Below are 20,924 nucleotides of genomic sequence, written 5' to 3'. Positions count from 1 at the left end.
TTTTGTGCTTAATTATTTCTCCTCTGCGTTAGCTGTGTTAGCCTCACTGCTCCATTAGGGGGCGCCACACTCACAGAGTCTCTCATCAACACACAGAAAACTGTTTAATGCTAATGCTATGTGCTAATGGAGAAATCACTTTGTTCTCTGCTCTCAACGTAGTTGATCGTTTATTTATTTGTTTGTTTACTTATTTGTTTTAGTTTTTATGACATAAACCTTAACGTTAAGTGGAAGCATCTTTGTGGTAGAAACATAATTATTCCTTTCATTGTAGCAAGAACCAGAGTTAACTGAAAGGTTCCTGTATGACGTCACTCTCTGGAGCTTTTTAATTGCTGATGACAAAAAAAATATATGTTACACACGAGCAGTGAGTGTGTGTGTGTGTGTGTGTGTGTGTGTGTGTGTGTGTGTGTTTAAACACAGTGTTCAGGAGAGATTAAGCTTCGTGTGACACACAGAGGTCTGTTCAGCTTTGATATGGTAGCTACATTATCTATCCTGTGTGTGTGTGTGTGTGTGTGTGTGTGTGTGTGTGTGTGTTTGTAACCAAACAACCACACTGACAACTTTATGTGAGGTCAAGTTCAGGTCAGCGTAGTTCAGAATTTGTTTGAAAAAAAAATCACACTGTGAGCGTAATAATAATAATAATAATAATAATAATAATAATAATAATAAATTAGTGTAAATAATTAATCATTATTAAATTTGCATTTCCTGAGAGTAAAAAATGTGAAAATGAATAAGGTAGAAAGAAAGATTAGAAATCAATAAAGAAAGAATTATAGAAAAAACAAAAGTGAATGAAACAGCAGAAAGAAAGAAATGGGAAGAAAGAATATTTATTTAAGATTTATTGTCTTTTTAAAAAGGTATTTTAACACAGAAGGATTGAGAAGAAGCATAATTAAAATAGGAAAATAAATAATCAAATAATAATAAAAAAAAAACAATAATAAAATCCCTGTGCGCATTTCTCTCAACATAATACAGCAAATTATTTTAATAAAAAGAATTCAGCCACCAACCACAAACAACCTCAATGGATAATTTACAGTATATTTACAATATATAAATCAATTCATTATAATAAATAATAAAATAGTAAAGTAGCATGCACAATAAGGCATAACATTACTCATGTACCTTCAGACAGTCTGCAAAAAATTTTTTAGGATAAAATAATAGCAGCATGGAGTAAAAACAAATAAATACATTCACACACAAACAGCACATTAACACACTAAGAAAAAAAGAAAAGAAAAAATAATAATGATAAATTAGTAACCCAGTTCTTATAATTTTATATAAACAATTAAACAGATCGTAGGTGAACATCATTATCAAAGTTTGTGACGAAAGCTCAATGCTAACTCTGACAAATGCCTGCTGAAATCTGATTGGCCGATAGCAGCCATGTTTTTTAAGCGACTAGGTCATCATCAAAAAATCCACGTAGAGATCGTCACACAGACGGAATATACCAAATTTCAGCTCGATCGGACTTATGGTTCCTTAACAACAGTTATCTGAATTAAGCCCCGCCCCCTTATTCATGATCACACTCCCCAAACATTGCATATGACCTAAGAATCTTGTCCTGTATATGGCTTTCAAGTTTCGCTCGAATCCACGGACGCATTCATGAGTTACAGTTGTTTAATTAAATTAGGCTCCGCCTCCTTAGAATTGATTGACGTGTGGTGGCCATATTGTTTACAAACCTCGACACGTTTTTTGATAATTGCCATTATTGAGGTTCACACTCTTATGTGTAGTTCGGTGTAAATTTTGTGGAAATCGTGAGGCTAGTTTGCAAAAGTAGGTTTCGCATATTATGCAAATTAGCTAAATAAATAAAAATAAATGAATAAATCACGGAGGAAATTAGTCGGTGGGGCCTAGCTGAATTCGGCTTAAGCCGAGGAATAAGAGGAAAAAAAGAATGTCCGATGTTTGTTTCTTTAGTTCTTGAAGCTAATAGTAGCTAACAGAGTGACTGAACGAACACACACACACACACACACACACACACACACACACACACACATGTGATTCAGGACACCAGTGAACTTCCTGTCATCCATAAACAGCAGCTAAACTTCACAATGTAGCATAGCACTGGTACGTTAATTACGGAGGTGGCCATTTTGTGCTTCAGTGTAGCCTAGCACTGGTATTTATGTCGGCGGCCATTTTGTGCTCCTAAACGCTGACTCACAGTGTGAAGCTTTAGCTGTCTGTGTTGGACGACAGTAACGATGCCATCTGAAGCAAAAAATTGTACGAGTTTTCATAAGCACGACCGTTTCTACCGACAGCTATCGAGTCGGACACGTTTCCAAGGTGACAGAAGATGTTCGTGGTTACAGGAGGGAAAATAAATAAATGAATAAAGTGCAGCACTCATTTAATCTCAGCTAAGTAGCTAACTGTCATATCAGTGAACTAAGCAATACTTTAACAGGCTTAGCTCGCTAGTTAGCAAACATGCTTGGATTATATTGTTTTTACAGACCTACCTAGCCTAAAATCCGCATCAAAAAACTAGCTAGCTAATGCTAGACCTAAGGCTAGGTCATGCTCTTACCGAGGAGCTGCTTATAACGGACACGTTTCATCTAGCTAACCTTGTTCAGCTAACGAATGAGATTGTGGCGTCTGTTTGTGCAGCGCCTCGGCTTTCAGTGCGACGACGTCCTCGTAAAACTTCTAGAGTTCCAGCATTTGAACGTGTTAGCTTAGCCGTTAGCTTAGCACCCCCTGTCTTTTAAAGCTAATCCATAATAATTCGTGGATCACGTTTCAACGCTAACGTTAACGCAATTCCTGAATAAAGTTCTCCATCGATTCTTCAGTCAGATTATAACTAAAGTAATGTCAGCTTCAGAGTTAGCATCAGGTTGCTAGGCTACCAGTTTTTTTTTTTTTTTTAATATTAGCCTTAAGAACTAAAGACGCAAACACGTAGTAAACAAATACGGAGTAATATCACATGTAACGTCGTTCTTTTGAAAATGGATGTCGAGGTTTACCAAAAACCCAGAGCACCAAGCGGGACGATTTTGTTAGTTTAGTGCACCGCTAAGCAAAAAAAGCTCGATCTTGAACGTAATTAAAAGCTAAATGCTAATGTGTGTGTGTGTGTGTGTGTGTGTGTGTGTGTGTGTTAACGGAAGGGGTTCCAGGTGAGCGTCCCTATAGACAGCAGCGTCTGGCAGGCGCTGGATGACAGCCACACCGTCTCCACCAGGCTGAAATGGAGCGAACCGAGCGCAAAGCCGCACGCCATGTCGGTCACGTGGTGCTGCCCGAGCAGAACCCGGGAGAGTCCGACCAGAAAGGCCCACAGGACCAGCAGAACCCGCAGCGGTACAGCCAGGACCAGGTGGGACAGCAGGAACCGGGACACCATCGCCGCCCTGCTGGCATGAGCTGCCGGGAACGAGTACACGTCCATGGCCACGCAGTCCAGGAAGCCCGGGTTCATTTCCCACGGTCCTCTGCGCTTCACCAGTTTCTGCACCCCGGCCACCGTCAGGATGTCGAGGACCAGCGCTGGAGGGACAGGAAGTGTTCCGTTTACTACCACTTAATACCGTTTACTAACAATTACTACCATTTACTAAGAAAGTAAGAGAAAAAAATTGAACAAAAAAGAAATAGAAAATAAAGATACAGGAAGAGTAAGCTGATGGGAAGGCAGAAGAGAACACAAATTTAAATAAATATAAAGCGAAAGAAAGTGAAAAAGGAGAAGAAGAAACAAAAAAGACAAGAAGAGAAAGAAAAAGAAAAGAGCAAGAAAATGAGAAGAAGTGGACAAAAAAGAGAAAACTAGAGAAACAAACAAGAAAAGAAGAGAAAGAAAAGCAGCATGAAAATGAGAAGAAATAAGTGAGTAAAAAGAAAAAAAACAAAAAGAAACAGAAAGAAAGAGAGGGAAGAAAAGAAGAAACAAAAAGACAAGGAGAGAAAAAAAAAGAGTAAGAAAATGAGAAGTGAACAAAAAGAAAAAATAAATAGAGAAAGAACGAATAGGAATAAAGAAAAAAGAAAGAAGAGCAAGAAAATGAGAAGGACAAACAAAAACAAATATAGAAAGAAAGAAAGAAAAGGAAGAAGTGAACGAGATAAAGAAACAAACCAAAAAGACAAGAGAAAGAAAACAAAATAAGAAAATGACAAGAAAGAAGTGATCAAGCAAGGAAAAAAATAATAGAGAAAAAAGACAAAGAAAGAAAGAAAGAAAGAAATGATGTCATTTCTTTCTTTTTCTGATCATCAGTTTTCTACCCAGCAGCAGGTTGATCAGCACTTCCTGTCCGGCCTCGGTGCTGCTGCGGGTCAGACACACCAACGTGCCGCCGATCCACGTGAGCCCGTGTCCGGTGAGCGCGAGCAGGGTGACGACGGAGCGCGCGCTGCCCCAGGAGGACGACGCGTGCGCGCACACGCCGAGGCGCTTGGACAGGTGGATGTCGATGGCCAGGAGCGAGCTGACCGCGATGCCCCTGAGGGACGGGTTTAACCGCATGCAGTCCTCCTCCGGCCACCGCGGCGCCTCCGCGCGCTCCTTCCCGCCGTCACCGGGCGGCTGCGGCGCGTGCTCGTGCTGCTGCTGCGGTTTGGTGGAGCTCGTTCTCCGCGCCGCGCCGCCATTACGCTGCGGCTGATGCAGGGACAGGAACTCCGCGCGCCCCAGCACGTCCCCGCGATCTCGCGCTCTCATCCGGCTCGGGTTACACGGCATCTCGCGCTCGTTAACGACTGATTTTTTGTTGTTGTTTTTTTTTTACCGAGAAGAAAATAAACAAATAAACAAACCGGTGTTTAGTAGTAGCAGTAACACAGCGCGCGCGTGTTCAGTCACACCGCAACTTCCACTGATGCTGTAGGGGACACACCCATATCCATCAGCGCAGATGCACACTTCTTTACGCATTTATCTGTTTGTTTGTTTGTTTATTTGTTTGTTGTTAATATGTTCTAGAGTGTAGTTTTAGAACAGTTCGCTATTTTCCGTTTGCGTTTGATCCTTGTAACGCATCACGCTCCCCCCGTCTCCAGCTCCAAGTGGAATGATCCGTTTCCATGGAATCAAGCAGCGGCATCTTCAAGAGGCTCAACCGAACGCGAGAGAAATGACAAATCAAACAATTCTACATTTTTTAAAAACGAAATAGCACAATGATGCTTTTTAAAAGAATGTTTATTTGTTTGTTTGTTTGTTTGTTTACTTACTTACAGCATACTGAGTGTTAGAAATGCACTGCACTATAACCTAGCATTATAGCAATAGCAGCCTAGTATTTAGGCTATTGGTTAAGTTATTATTAGCTTTATTCTAATTATTTACCATTAATGACTACTAGTATACTACACTACACTGATAAAACTACTACTACTAATAATAGTACTAATAATAACAAGAAGAAGAAGAAAAGGAAGCTTTGAATTAGTTTAGCCATGTCAGGAATGCGTAACACTGCCAGGAAATGATTTGGTTACTGCAGCACTGTTGTTGAAAATGTTGATGTTCAGGTTAAAGCGAATTTAATCAGAGATTAAAAACCAAACAGCTTTTCAGCACATGCAAAATAAATAAATAAATACAAGCATTAATTAATTAATAATTTAGTCCTAGCTTCCACACTGTAGCGCAAAAAGTTCACATTCACAGCTCCAAAGTCCCCACTTAAAGTCTGTGCAGTGTTTCCATGCTTGTGGGTTTCCTCTGGGTTCTCCAGTGGGTTTCCTCTGGGTTCTCCGGTTTCCTCCAGTGGGTTTCCTCTGGGTTCTCTGGTTTCCTCCCAAAACCATTCCAGTAGGTGAACCGGTGGAGCTAAACGAGTGTGTGAATGTGTGTACATGGTGTCCCGGGACAAACAGGCGCCACATCCAGGGTGTATTCCCAGTGTTCCGGGGATAAACTCCGAACTCTCTCTCGTTCACCACAGCCTATTTTAGACTCAACTCTACTGAGTCGCTACATCTGACACAGTGCGTTAGTATGTAGCCTATCATGAAAAATAAAAATACTCATAACTTTTATCTATGCACTCTATCTAGCTATGTAAGGGACGTGAATAAATCATCATGGATTCATTTTACAGTTTGGAGGTTATTAGTTTGAGAGTGCTGTGCTCATTGAGAAAGGAAAAACGACCCACGTGATGTGCAACTACATTACCCACAATGCTCTTCTTCGGAGAGGGGAGGAAATGTGACGTTTTTCAAGAGCCCTTGAAATAAAGAGACCAGATGCTTTTTTTTTTTTTTTTTTTTTTTTGTGTGTGTGTGTGTGTGTGTGTGTGTTGTAATGACCAGAAGCGCAGCGCGGCAGGACGACGACGCAGAAGCACCAAAGGAAACCAGAACGCACGGGAAGTACCACGGGGTGCCAAAACTTTCACACCAAAGACACCGAGAGAGAGAGAGAGAGAGAGAGAGATGAAACTGGAACGTGCTTGATTATATGATATTTTATCTCATTTATTTTCCGCATGGTGCCTGGAGGAGGAAGGCGGAAAGTCGCCCCTGTGAGATGCTGAAATGTGGAATTGATTCGTCTTTTTAAATTTTTTTTTATTTATTCTAATGGACCAAAAAAAACCCCACAATGAAATGCACTTTTCTACAGGCGTGAAGAGATCCACAAAACAAAACAAGTCAGGAAGCACAGGATAAAAAAAAAAAATAATAATAAGGCAGCACGACTTTACGCTAATTAAAACGGAAACACCAAATTCGGATTTATTTTAATTTGTTAAATAATTCCGCATTTAGGATTAATTCGGTTCAAGATAAATCATTAAAGGTAAGTCGTGGTGATCGTGCGACTCAAATCCTACTTTATAGCTTCTTTATAACTTATTAAACTTTATGCATTATTAACTTTTCGCTTTTACGCACTTTTTTTTTTTTTTGCGCATGTTGAAAATATCTTATTGATATTATTATTATTATGATGATGCTTATTTTTCTCTGAGGCACATGACAGCAGCGCGCGCGCCGCCTCGCTTCATGACCGCTCTTTAGAAACTTCTCTAGAACTCCAGCGCGTTCACGGTTTGCGGATGTTCATGACGCTTCATCATGCAGCTGTAACGCTTCAAAGCCGCGACCGTGAGTTTATTCTCCTGTTTAAAATCCTCTGCGGAAAAAAATGACGAGCTTTTCTGTAGTCTGTAGATCTGCGCTCGAGCGCTTCTGGTGGGGCCGAGGGAGGCCACGCGCGTGCAAACCTGCAACCGGAGGGGTCATCGGGTGAGGAGAGAGACAGCATGAAGACGCTGAAAGTCCTCGCGAGTGCACGCGCGCACACTGACATCTAAACAAACAAAAAGACATATATAGCCTATATATATATATATATATATATTGCTGTGGATTTCTATCTTTTCTGTTGTTTTCTTCGCCGCAGTGAGATGACAGAGATGGAGCACGACCCTTTCCGATTGATATCCTGCGCGAGGATGCGATACTAACGCTTAAAAAAAAACAAACAACAACACGGATGCAATATTCGGTGCATGCGTTCGGGTCGCGTGCACGCTCCGGGACGTTGCTGTGGTGGATCTCGTCGTCGCTGCCGCTTCTGCTGCTGTTCAGCGCCATGGGCTGCATCCAGAGCCTCAGGTGCAAGCCGAAGAGTTTCCGCGAGAGCGTCGCCGTGCTCGAGGTGACCACCTCCATCGACCCGAACCCCACCAGCATCGACGAGTCCTCCAGCGTGGTGCTGCGCTACCGGACGCCGCACTTCCGCGCCACCGCGCGCGTCCTCGTGCCCCCAGTGTCCGCCAAGGAGACGTGGACGGTGGGCTGGATCCAGGCGTGCAACCACATGGAGTTTTACAACCGATACGGAGCCGAGGGCATGTAAGTGTGACTCATGACCGGGTTGCCATGTTGGCCGGGTTTGTGTCATTCCTATAAGCTATGGGCTTTATGACATTACAGGTAAAACTGAGCGACTTCACACACACACACACACACAGACACACACACACACACACACACATCCGAAATGGTCAGCAAACTGAGCTAGGCGTGTCCTGATATTTGACTGTGCAACATATTGCAATAATTAACACGCATTATTGTTATCGTCGCTGCGTCATGTGGTTTTTTTTTAGATAAAAGAGGTGTTGTTGAGTTTGTGCTCCCAAGATAAGAGCAGACATATGCCTGAGTTTTAAAGGCACGTGCTTCATCATCAGACGCCACGTTTGTTTGTATCCGCTGGGCCTCATTTATTATTTTATTCAGTAAAGTTATGAGTAAAAGTTACGTCTTTTCACCGAACTTTAAACTTTTTTGCGACGTTTGCAAAAAAACCCAAAAAAAAAAACCCCCAACCTGATAAACATGAATCAGTCGTATCAAAGAACGTCGACTTTATGGTTAGCTACACCCACTAAACTCCATAAAAGGTAAAGCTCGCAGAGAGCCGAAAACGGGGGTGGGGGGAAGCATAACCGTCACTAAATCTTCCAATAATGCAGCTCAGCCATTGCAGAACATCAGCTTCCAGAGACGCAGACTAGAAACCGTCCATCCATTCACTTTCTGTTTCGCTTAGCATACGCAGGGTCGTGCGGAGCCTGGAGAATCTACCAGGGGACTCGGGGCACGAGGCGGGGGACACCCTGGATGGGGTGCCAACCCATTGCAGTGCACAATCGCATATACACACACACACACACACACACACACACATACACCCATTCACACACTGTGGACAATTTGGAAACACCAATCAGCATACAGCGCATGTCTTTGGACTGAGCGAGGAAACCGGAGAACCCGGAGGAAACCCCCGCAGCACGGGGAGAACACGTAAACCCTGCGCACACAGGGCAGAGGTGGGAATCGAACCCCCGACCCTGGAGGTGCGAGTGAGGCAAACGTGCTAACCATTATAGAACCCATCACACACTTTGTAATGGTTATAATGGGAATTGGATTGGTTTGAATGGAAACTGTACTGATCTCTGTACGTCTCTACTGGTAATCTGCTGCCTTCTATTGGTGGCATGTTATTTTTAGTGGATACCATTAAGGACCAATAATGGTAATGGTTTTAATGGTTAGCTGATCGTTTGTAATGGTATTTGTAATGGTTTCTATTGTTGTTGTACCTCTCGACTTTTCTCCTGATTGAACAGCCGGTGTTACTCGTCTCAATTTACGGATTTTAAGATTTTGAGGAAAAAAACAAAACAACAACTTTATACAGATTTTATCCGGATCATCCGGGAAGACGTCGGCGAACCCGGAGTCACTGTTACAAGCTAGAAGTTGATTACTTTCCTATAACGGCACGACCCAAACGTGTTTTATTCCTCCGACACCACAGCAACTTGCCCATGAGTACAATCTTTCCGTATTAAAATACGACACGTGTAGTGTTACGGAACGTCCACGAAACATGTTCCTCTTCTCACGTACGTGATAGCACCTCTAAACGTTCGCTCCTTCGCCGGCCTCTCTATCTTTCTCTCTTCAGGAGTTAGTAAGACAGAAAAAAAAAACCTCGGGTTGTCACACGCGTTACCGAGAAACCGTAAAAAACGTAAACGCCGCCGTCCTGAAAACGTCGCAAAACTTAAACTTAAAGTGCTAACACTGGAGACTCCTTCCAGAAATGTGTCCACCAAAAAAAAAAAAAAAAAAACCCCATCTCTGTGACCTATCGATGACTTTTAAAAGTCCGTTACTATAGAAACGGATCGAGCTCATTGATAATAAATAATAAAGGTGCACTGCTGTCAGTTACAGAATAGTTAAACCTGCGGAAGTGGCTCATCAACGTCGTCGTGCACCTCCACAGACGGCGTGAAGCAAACAACTCCAAGGTTCTCTGAGGTTCTAGAGACGTAATCGCACACGGTGCGGTAGCATGGTTTAAGATGATCGTGTTAACCGCTTTACTCTTGTCGAATTCAGAAGCCGTTGGTGGTCTTAATAGAAGACTTGCGGCTGAGACGTTTGGTGACATTATGTAGCCCAGATCCTGTAACGGTTTCTTCATTCTTCTTTCATGGCCTACTTCCTGTTGTAGAAACCACACCACGACCTATTTTCTGGGGGGAAAAAAAAGCCTTTAGTGTGTCATAAGATGTCTTCAGGCAGCGAGAGACTCGGCGGGCAGCAACGGTGTTTAAATAAAGTTTGTAATTGAGCAGAGCTTTTTAATTCTTGGAAAATAAAATCGTGAGTAAAGTTTCACTAAATCGACATTTCGAGCGTTGGACTATTTAAAAAAACAAAAAAACAAAACAGCATTTCATTAGCAGTGTCAACACACTTCACAGTCCTTTTATTATATTCTTTTTAATCTCTGAAACTCCCCGGAGCTGACGCTATCTCCTCACACCTTCTCTATCAGTTTCACACGAGGTACTGGGTTCTGATTGGTCAGAAGGTGTTGATGAATTTTCTGGAACAGTAGACCCTTCGTATAAACGGAGTAAAGAAACAAAACGCGTGCGGTCGTGTGTTGATACGGGGACGATTCCTGAAAGGAGATGTTTATTTAGTATCTCTGGAAGGAGTCTCCAGTGTCAGAGCTTTGTAACCGCCAGAGGTAAAAGCTGTAAGTTTGAAGTTTTCCGACATAAATGAAAAAGTTGTAATCGTTAGCGTATTGCTGTGGTGTAAGAAGAATGAGACGCACAAGGACGTGCTGTCATGGGAAAATAATCAACTTTGGGGTGGTAACAGTAGCTGCTTTTAAGAGAATAACTGCAGCGAATCGTGCTGTTATACCGAATATCTGTGATTAGCTGTGATCAGCTACTATACGTGATTAGTTACTATATGTGATTAGCTTCTATGTGATCAGCTACTATACGTGATTAGCTGTGATCAGCTACTATATGTGATTAGCTTCTATGTGATCAGCTACTATAAGTGATTAGCTACTATATGTGATTAGTTACTATATGTGATTAGCTTCTATGTGATCAGCTACTATAAGTGATTAGCTACTATATGTGATTAGCTGTGATCAGCTACTATATGTGATTAGCTGTGATTAGCTACTATATGTGATTAGCTGTGATTATCTACTATATGTGATTAGCTGTGATTAGCTACTATATGTGATTAGCTGTGATTAGCTACTATATGTGATTAGCTACTGTAAGTGATCAGCTACTATATGTGATTAGCTGTGATTATCTACTATATGTGATTAGCTGTGATTAGCTACTATATGTGATTAGCTACTGTAAGTGATCAGCTACTATATGTGATTAGCTGTGATTAGCTACTATATGTGATTAGCTACTATATGTGATTAGCTACTGTAAGTGATCAGCTACTATATGTGATTAGCTGTGATTAGCTACTATATGTGATTAGCTACTATATGCGATTAGCTGTGATTAGCTACTATATGTGATTAGCTGTGATTAGCTACTATATGTGATTAGCTGTGATTAGCTACTATATGTGATTAGCTACTATATGTGATTAGCTACTGTAAGTGATCAGCTACTATATGTGATTAGCTGTGATTAGCTACTATATGTGATTAGCTACTGTAAGTGATCAGCTACTATATGTGATTAGCTGTGATTAGCTTCTATATTGATTAGCTGTGATTAGCTACTATATGTGATTAGCTGTGATTAGCTACTATATGTGATTAGCTGTGATTAGCTACTATATGTGATTAGCTGTGATTAGCTACTATATGTGATTAGCTGTGATTAGCTACTATATGTGATTAGCTGTGATTAGCTACTATATGTGATTAGCTGTGATTAGCTACTATATGTGATTAGCTACTGTAAGTGATCAGCTACTATATGTGATTAGCTGTGATTAGCTACTATATGTGATTAGCTACTATATGTGATTAGCTGTGATTAGCTACTGTAAGTGATCAGCTACTATATGTGATTAGCTGTGATTAGCTACTATATGTGATTAGCTACTATATGTGATTAGCTACTGTAAGTGATCAGCTACTATATGTGATTAGCTGTGATTAGCTACTATATATGATTAGCTACTATATGTGATTAGCTGTGATTAGCTACTATATGTGATTAGCTGTGATTAGCTACTATATGTGATTAGCTTCTATATGTGATTAGCTGTGATTAGCTACTATATGTGATTAGCTGTGATTAGCTTCTATATTGATTAGCTGTGATTAGCTACTATATGTGATTAGCTGTGATTAGCTACTATATGTGATTAGCTTCTATATGTGATTAGCTGTGATTAGCTACTATATGTGATTAGCTGTGATTAGCTTCTATATTGATTAGCTGTGATTAGCTACTATATGTGATTAGCTGTGATTAGCTGTGATTAGCTTCTATATGTGATTAGCTGTGATTAGCTACTATATGTGATTAGCTGTGATTAGCTTCTATATTGATTAGCTGTGATTAGCTACTATATGTGATTAGCTGTGATTAGCTACTATATGTGATTAGCTTCTATATGTGATTAGCTGTGATTAGTTACCATATGTGATTAGAGCACAGCAGCATGACAACACGCACAGGAAATCGCTATCAACCCTCTTCCGCATACACGAGCGATTGGCTAGTGTCGCTGCTGGGACTTCTGGCTAATTATAGCTATGGCAACGTCAGGATTCGATCTCGCTCCCTAATCTCCTGAAGATCAGGCCCAACGATTTATTTATTGCAGCACTCAAGAGCCCTAACTGCAGTGTTTTTACACGATTAAAACCAGGAAGTGACGTTAATATGAAACATCAGTGTTTCTGCTGACCAAAAGCTGTGCTGAATACGATGGAACAGATTCGCTCGAAATGAAATCTGCGTTTCCTTGCGTTTCTGTCGAAGATCGACGGCGTGCCGTCGTCGTGTGTGTGAGCGTGCGTAGCTCGTCATACATCCTGTACCGTACACACTAGCGTGTGTGTGTGTGTGTGTGAGATTAAAAAAGCTAGCAGGTTTGTTTTCCTTTTCACAGCTGTAAAGGTCAAACTCAGCCCTTCTGCGACCTGCTAATTAACAGCTCGGCGTTAGAACGCGTCCCCCCTCGTGCACGCCGCGATCGATCGCTCGCTCTTCCAGCATCAGATCTTCCATTAAACGTAAAGCGAGCGGCACGGGAGAAAGTGATACTTCCCCTGATCTACAGCACGGCGGTTTCGCTTCTCAGTAATTCAATAAAGGAGCACTTAGTGCGTGCGACAGCATCTCGCCGACCTCAGACAGGAAGTCTTTTTTTTCTTCTTTTCTTTTTACCCGCATTCATAAAACAAAACGCTTTAGTTAGCTAGCATTTAGGTGGCTTTGTAGGTGTAGAATTACTGACAGTAGTTCATCTGTTGCCGTGTACGCATCACTGGGAAGTGACGTGCGTGTGAATGTGTCTGTATCTCTGTCTGTTCGACACGCCACGTATTCAGAACTGAACCGGACGTGGCTGGGGGCTTGACCACAAACAACAAAATAATTATTAAGCATTTCTTTCTCTTTTTTTTCCCCCTTCAAAGAATACAATAACAATTCTCAGAACGTAACTCTATTCGGGGAACTGATGTTTGTAGTCGACAATAACAAGCGCCATCTCGTATCGTATGATTTGAGTAGATTTTCTTTGACTTTTTGGGTTTGTTACATTCCGGAAAGATCAGTCGCAGGAGACGCTATCACGAATCAGCGAAGCTACCGAGCCAAAATGGCGTCTAGAAATAAAGGCGTATTTTTTTTTTTTTATTAATGTTGTGCCAGTTTGTACAGAAACATGACAGAATTATGGTTTGACTTTGGAACTCAGGAAGGCAGTGTTTAGTTTAGTTTAATTTAGGTCGAGGCTACTGGAGTGGTGTGTACTAAAGTGCAGTGAGCGTTTAAACCCACCCACACACACACACACACACACACACAAAATGGTGTCAGTGTATTGGAATTAACCTCAAACCCAAATAACACCTGCTCAGTGCTGCCATTTTTGGACTGATGGATAGGGCATAAGGGGTGCCAATACTTTTGTACACTGCAACAGCTGGGCTACAATAAGTAAGTAGAGTAGATGGTTTTGTTAAACTGGTCATTGAGTATAGAAGGCAGGTGTTGGTGTATGTGACTCTATTTATAAAGGGACGGAATAAGTATCAGATGGGCGGACATTTTTAAATTAACCTCTTTTTTAAAAATAACGTTGCATACACACACACACACACACGCACGCGCACACACACACACACACACACCTTCATCTACATCCAAACCCAGTGTGAGATAAATGCATCTCATGCACAGATGTGGTTTTTTTTGTCAGCGCCGTTCTGCTGATCCACACGGTTCTGCCAGAAAGGTCACCGTCTTGCTGCGGTCCGTAAAAGCCACTCGAATATCAATCTGGACTCTTCAAAAAAAAAAAGTCCCACTGCGGGGACGCTTAAAAGTTTTATGTAGGGCTCTGTTAAAGAGGTTTCTAAGTAGGACTCGTCCGGGAATCTAAGAACACCTCACTATACAGTAAAAATACGTCTTAATGTACGGGTTTTCTTTGCACAACGAGGCCACGCCCACGTCCGATTATGGGCTGGTTCGAGGGCGGGGCTTATAATCGAATTTCTTCCGAATTGTAGCTCGACCGCGCGATAAACGTAATTCCGTTTTTTCCCGCGTGGCGCTATCGTGCAGGAGCATCCGCACACCGCGGGAAACGTTTCAGCCGCGCAGGCCGACATTTTCACGCGACGCTTCCAGTGAAAGCTCTCGCACCCCACACAGGCGAGGTGATCACAGCGCTCCGGTCACGTAAATGCCTGGTCCGCGTGCCAAACAACGGCGTTTCCGTCTCCGCTAGCGACTGTAAGAACCTTAACCTCGGCATTACGAACCACGAAACAGGAAGTAAAGTGAAAAGTCGGACCAATCACGTTACTCCGAGCCAACGCCGCTGTCCGGTGGACGCGAACCCAAGACCACCGTTTTCCAACAGGACCAGGGATTGATTCTCTGGATCATTTCCAGGCTCGAAAGAAAACCCACACACACACCTCAGGGTTACACGTGAGAATGTCGCGATTTGTTCTCCGTGACGACACTGTGACGAGCGTGTAGCACTTTAGCGTATCAGTCCCCACGTCGTCGGGTTTAGTCCTGTTCTATTTTTCAACCCTGAATCCGGTTTATCCGAGAAGTTCGTCCGGAACGGCCGAGGCCTCAGTGGTATTATTGCGCCGCGTGACAATACTCGCAATTGTTGCGGCGCTTTACAAACCCAGCCAGATGATCACGGGAGCTTAGGACAGATACAAGCTGTGTTTAAATTAGCTACAGAGTTCTTTCAGGGACGCACAGACCTCTCTCCCCTTTCACCTCCAGTCAAAAATATTCAGCACGGCCATTATTCCGTCTTTAACTCGACCCCGAGTAGCTAAATATAAAGACGCGTCTGTTGCCTCGGGGGACTTCTGCTCCGCCTCTTCCTTCAGTGACCAGCGTGACTCGGTGAACCTCAGGGTCTGTGGAGTGGATGCTGTGATTTTCAGATCAGTTTCGGGAACAGAGTTTCCTAGACAGCGGTTTAATCGCATCGCTCCATATTCTGGATAAGCTGCCATGACTTTAGATAGATCCTCGAGCCGAGTCGTTTTTGCAAGCTCAGGCGTCTTGAGAACGCGTCTTGTCTTCCTCCGGAAACTTCTCACGAGCGTTTCTCTGTCCCGTAGGTCGAGCTGGGAGCTTCCGGATCTCCGCGACGGTAAAATCCAAGCCATCAGCGACTCGGACGGCGTGAACTATCCCTGGTACGGCAACACCACGGAGACCTGCACCCTCGTGGGTCCTACCAAGAAAGACACCAAGTTCACCGTCAGCATGAACGACAACTTCTACCCGAGCGTGACGTGGGGCGTGCCGGTGAGCGAGAGCAACGTGCCGATGCTGAGCAACATCTGGAGGGACCAGAGCTTCACCACGTGGCTGGTTGCCATCAACCAGGCGTCGGGAGAGACGGTGGTGCTGCGGACAGTGCGCTGGCGCATGCGGCTGCACATCGAGGTGGATCCGGACAAACCGCTGGGGAAGCGAGCCAAGCTTCTGGAACCCGTCGATCAGGAGCAGCCTCGACTGCTGGGCAAAAACGAGCCGATCCCGCCCAACGCCATGGTCAAACCCAACGCCAACGACGCACAAGTCCTCATGTGGAGGCCCAGGACTGGAGATCCAGTGGTGGTCATCCCTCCCAAATACTGATTACAGTTTTTGATTATTTTTTTAAAAATGAAACTTGAGGTCAGTCCCACACTGGAGGAGCCGTGGACGAGGAGCAGAGCAGCGTGTCTCGTCGCAGGACGGGTCGGGATCACTGTGCTAAACGAGGAACAAAAGTCTGACAGTAGCTTTTCAGTGCGTTGTGCGTCGGAACATACCGTTTGTATTTATTTATCCGGGTGTGTCCGGGTGGCGTTCTCTATAGGCGCAGTTCTCTTGCGCTGAGCGATGATGCTTTCGGAGATTTATACCTACGACGTAAGACGTTGAATCCATGCTGCCTTAAGTTTACATCGCTTTCTACTGCAAAAAAAAAAAACAGAACAAAAAAAAACTTTCAGCCTTAAACAAACACCATGCAACGCAGTGAAGCCTCATCGAGCCACGTCTCGTGATTAGTGCTATTCCCGAAAGGACTGGCTTCCTTTTATTATTATTATTATCATTATCAGTAGTAGTATTTTTTATTTTTACAGCGTGTTGCGTACACCTCTTTCTAAAGCACGACGGGTTCGTTCGGATACGTCTCACGTGTCGTGGCTAGGAATGACTCCAGGAGACGGTCCGGGTGGTTTTTGGCTCGATTTATCCTCTGTGGACCGAAAGGAAACTTTATCACAGCACCGCAGAGCGAATTAGAGAACCGGTCCAGTCCAAAACATCCCGGACGCCCTTCGAGTGCGGCGATCCAGCCGTCAAATCGGCCTCGGCCGTGTCCGTCACGAGCGGCGTTCTCCGTGTGTCCTGTAGGGTTCATTTACGAGACTTCGACCCGGCAGATCCTCACTTTAAAATGAGAACACGATCACACCACGCGCCGGATCGTCGTATAACGAACCTCTCCGATACGGAAGAGACGATTTTCATTTAAAAACAACAACAACAACAAAAAAACCACACGCGCAAGAGTCGTTTTTATTTTAACCTCTGCCGCGTCTCCGATACGGACGTCTGATCGATACGTTCATTAAAATCTGATCACGTGCGCTGACACGGAGAAACGTGCTCCCCGGTAAACAAGCCGAAGGACACGACGACTTCCGCACAGTAAGGGAGTAATAAACCCCTCGGTGTCGCGCCGCTACGGTAAAATAATCAACCACAGCGTTTACAGAGCCGCTGCCGCACCGGCGCTCGTCATCCACCCCAGCAGTGTTCCAACCGTTCGTATTTTTATTTATTCAACCATGACACGCCATGCTTTTTATCCGTTTCTAGGTACGTGTGATGCTGTGGAGAAACAGTGTAATATCGGTGGATTAAGGTCAGGTTCCAGGTGCAACAACAACAACAACAACAACAACAACCGGAAAGTTCCGCTCCGGAAAGTTCCGCCGTTGGGATGAATGTTTACGCCCACTTCCGTCACTGTAACGATGACCAAACTCAAAACTGTGAAACTCCCCTTCAGGTTCTTTACGTTCTGAAACTTGAGGTCAGCCCGAGCGACAGCAGAAGAGAATAAACGTCTTCACGCCCTGCTGAATTCATTCGTCGTCTGATGCGACGCCGCTTCTACGGAAACGATTTCCTTTTCACGCCGATGCCAAGTTTTTCCGAAAAGGTCCGGGTTCTTGAGTTCTCATGGGTCAGAAGGTGTCGATTAACTTTCTCTAACAGCAGCTCTGACCATCGCAGGTTTATACGACCTCGTAACACGTCATCGTCACGCCGTCCGTACGCTCACGGGCGACGCGTCCGGCGTACTCCGCGCGTCAACCCATTTAAAAAAAGAAAGGAAAAAAAAAAGAAAAAAAAGAGAGAGGTAGACATTGAAGGAAGGAGTCTCCAGTGTCGGTGCTTTGTAACAGACAGGACAGACGAGTTGGGCTTTTTCTCGGGAAGGTGACAAGCCGTGTTTTAACATCAATAAAAGAGGGGGGGGGGGGGCTGGTGAGAGGATGAGTGTTTTAATGGATAATACGTATGATGTAAACTGCTTTGAAAAATAACGACTGCTGTTGATATTAATCACGGTGGATTGTTTCCCTTCAGCAGCACAGCCCTCGGTGTGTTTTATTCCTTACGTAGCGTCCAGCGTTTACGGATTGTGTATGGATTCGTGCAGCTGTAGGAAATTGTCAACTCGGTCACTGATACAGGAAGCGTACCGGGCGCCGACCGTATGCAGCTCACACACGTATTCTGATGAAACTAGAGGAGAGAGAGAGAGAGAGAGAGAGAGAGAGAGAGAGAGAGACGGGTAGCATCTTATTTCCAGCAGAGAGGAACGAAGAGCGATGTTCAGTGTTCGTGATGTAGAGGAAAGACTCTCAAACATGTTCTACATCCTAAACCTAAAAATGGTAGAGCGAGCATCACACTGAACTCTCTCTCTCTCTCTCTCTCTCTCTCTCTCTCTCTCTCTCGATGTTTTTCTATATAATATTTAGTGCTCATTTTCTGTGATGTGATAACGTCACACAGAGACTTGCTTCCCTTCTCTGAGAGATGAGAGAAATCCCACAGCTTCCTAAGATCTGGATCTATTTGTAAAGTCTTTTTTTTATGTCTCCAGTACACACACACACACACACACACACAATTAATCATTTATGAATACCAACCGCTCTGCAAAGAGGCTGTGAGGCACACGCTGCAAACCCCCCCCCCCCCGGCATTATATAGTCCTATTTATTTCATATTTATCTCTTATAAGATTACAGTAAACCGAAATAAATCTAAAACAGCCGTATCTCACATTTCATTCATAAATAAGGAATATTATCAATCTCATCATATGGAATATTAGATAAATTCGCCCGTATTAACCATCTTTTGACTTGTATATCTTTTTTTTTTTTTTTTTTTTGCAGTGTGAATAAATAGGAATAAGTGCAGAGCTACTCATGTGTAATATTTTATATTATACTATTTATATCAGCAAAGCACTGGAAAATATATATTTTTTAAAAAACATGCAAAAAGACATACTATAAGTATATTATTCGTTTACAAGTGTTAAAGTGTTAAAGGTGGCTTTCGGAGATCATTTCTTTCTTCCTGGCTCAGTATTTCTGAATATAATAATAATAATAATAATAATAATAAAGAAATGTATAACGAACATATTACACAATTTAAGGAAACCTCTGACTGACACACACCAGCCAATTTATTTTCACCACAGGATGTTGTGTTAATTTTAATATTTAATTAAATTCAGGATGTACAGAGTTTTAATAATAAATCACTTCATTTTCATGTCTGAACGGAAACTGAGCTGATTGCAGGATTTTCACCACCAGATCTCGCCTACTTCCTTTCTGACAGTTAAACAGCACAGACTTCCTGTCTAACGTGTCTTCAGTGCTTTCTCTCTGTGATGCGTGTGTGTGTGTGTGAGATAGAGAGAGAGATGTATTCAGTGATGCTGAGTGAGTTTACACAACAGACTTTATTCTGATAACTTTGATTTGTTTTTAAATTAAAAAAAAAAGCATATATTATATTACACCTGAAGTTTTGTTGTTGTTTTGTTGTTTTTGTTTAGCAGCTCTGCCATCGAACAATGATACTTGAAACCAGACGGCGCTACTGACGTATCAGTCGAACTGACGATGCACAATGTGAACAATTTGTACTCAAATAAAAAATAAAACAAAAATCTCAGTAAACTTCTGCGGGTATCTCGTTTATTTGATAAAATCACAAAGATTTCACGTGATCACACGAGTGGAAATAACTGAATCATGTGTAAGAATCACATTTGAAACTGAATCATGTGCAAGAATCACGTGTTAAAAACTAAATCGTAAAAATAACAGGAATAAACGAATCGTGCAAGAATCACATGTGGAAATAAACGAATCATGTATAAGACTCACATTAGTCACATTTGGAAATAAACAAATCATGTATAAGAGTCATGTGGAAATAAACAAATCATGTATAAGAGTCACGTGGAAATAAACGAATCATGTATAAGAGTCACATTTGGAAATAAATGAATCGTGCAAGAATCACATTTGGAAATAAACAAATCATGTATAAAGAGTCATGTGGAAATAAACGAATCATGTATAAGAATCACATTTGGAAATAAACGAATCATGTATAAGAGTCACATTTGGAAATAAACGAATCATGTATAAGAGTCACATTTGGAAATAAACGAATCGTGTATAAGAGTCATGTGGAAATAAACGAATCATGTATAAGAATCACATGTGGAAATAAACGAATCATGTATAAGACTCACATTTGGAAATAAACGAATCGTGCAAGAATCACGTGGAAATAAATGAATCATGTATAAGACTCACACATGGAAATAAACGAATCATGTATAAGACTCGTGGAAATAACGGAATCATGTGTAAGAATCACATTTGGAAATAAACGAATCATGTATAAGAGTCACACATGGAAATAAGCAAATCATGTATAAGAGTCACATTTGGAAATAAGCAAATCATGTATAAGAGTCACATTTGGAAATAAACGAATCGTGCAAGAATCACATACGGAACTAAACAAATCATGTATAAGAGTCATGTGGAAATAAACGAATCATGTATAAGAGTCATGTGGAAATAAACGAATCATGTATAAGAGTCATGTGGAAATAAAAGAATCATGTATAAGAATCATGTGGAAATAACTGAGTCATGTGCAAGAATCACATTTGGAAATAAAGGAATCATGTATAAGAATGACATGCGGAAACAACTGAACCATGTATAATTA

The 20,924-nt window shown here is 42.4% G+C and overlaps 2 protein-coding genes across 2 annotated transcripts; one reads left to right on the top strand and one right to left on the bottom strand.

Annotated features, from left to right (window-relative positions):
- Positions 1-835: 835 nt before the first annotated feature.
- Positions 836-6,297, bottom strand: LOC108260176 (inactive phospholipid phosphatase 7). Its single transcript, XM_017460250.3, has 2 exons — positions 4,303-6,297; positions 836-3,564 (listed from the first exon to the last, which is right to left on the bottom strand). Exons 1-2 carry the CDS (start codon positions 4,757-4,759, stop codon positions 3,176-3,178), a joined length of 846 nt encoding a protein of 281 aa, XP_017315739.1. The 5' UTR covers positions 4,760-6,297; the 3' UTR covers positions 836-3,175.
- Positions 6,298-6,319: 22 nt separating this feature from the next.
- Positions 6,320-16,236, top strand: fam78ab (family with sequence similarity 78 member Ab). The gene is made up of 4 exons (XM_017460243.3): positions 6,320-6,826; positions 7,194-7,275; positions 7,433-7,887; positions 15,692-16,236. The coding sequence occupies exons 3-4, from the start codon at positions 7,526-7,528 to the stop codon at positions 16,215-16,217; spliced, it is 888 nt and encodes a 295-aa protein (XP_017315732.1). The 5' UTR covers positions 6,320-6,826; positions 7,194-7,275; positions 7,433-7,525; the 3' UTR covers positions 16,218-16,236.
- The last annotated feature ends 4,688 nt before the right edge of the window (positions 16,237-20,924 follow it).

Source organism: Ictalurus punctatus, chromosome 28, assembly GCF_001660625.3.
Source record: "Ictalurus punctatus breed USDA103 chromosome 28, Coco_2.0, whole genome shotgun sequence".
Lineage (NCBI taxonomy): Eukaryota > Metazoa > Chordata > Actinopteri > Siluriformes > Ictaluridae > Ictalurus > Ictalurus punctatus.
This window is presented reverse-complemented; position numbering and strand designations above follow the sequence as displayed.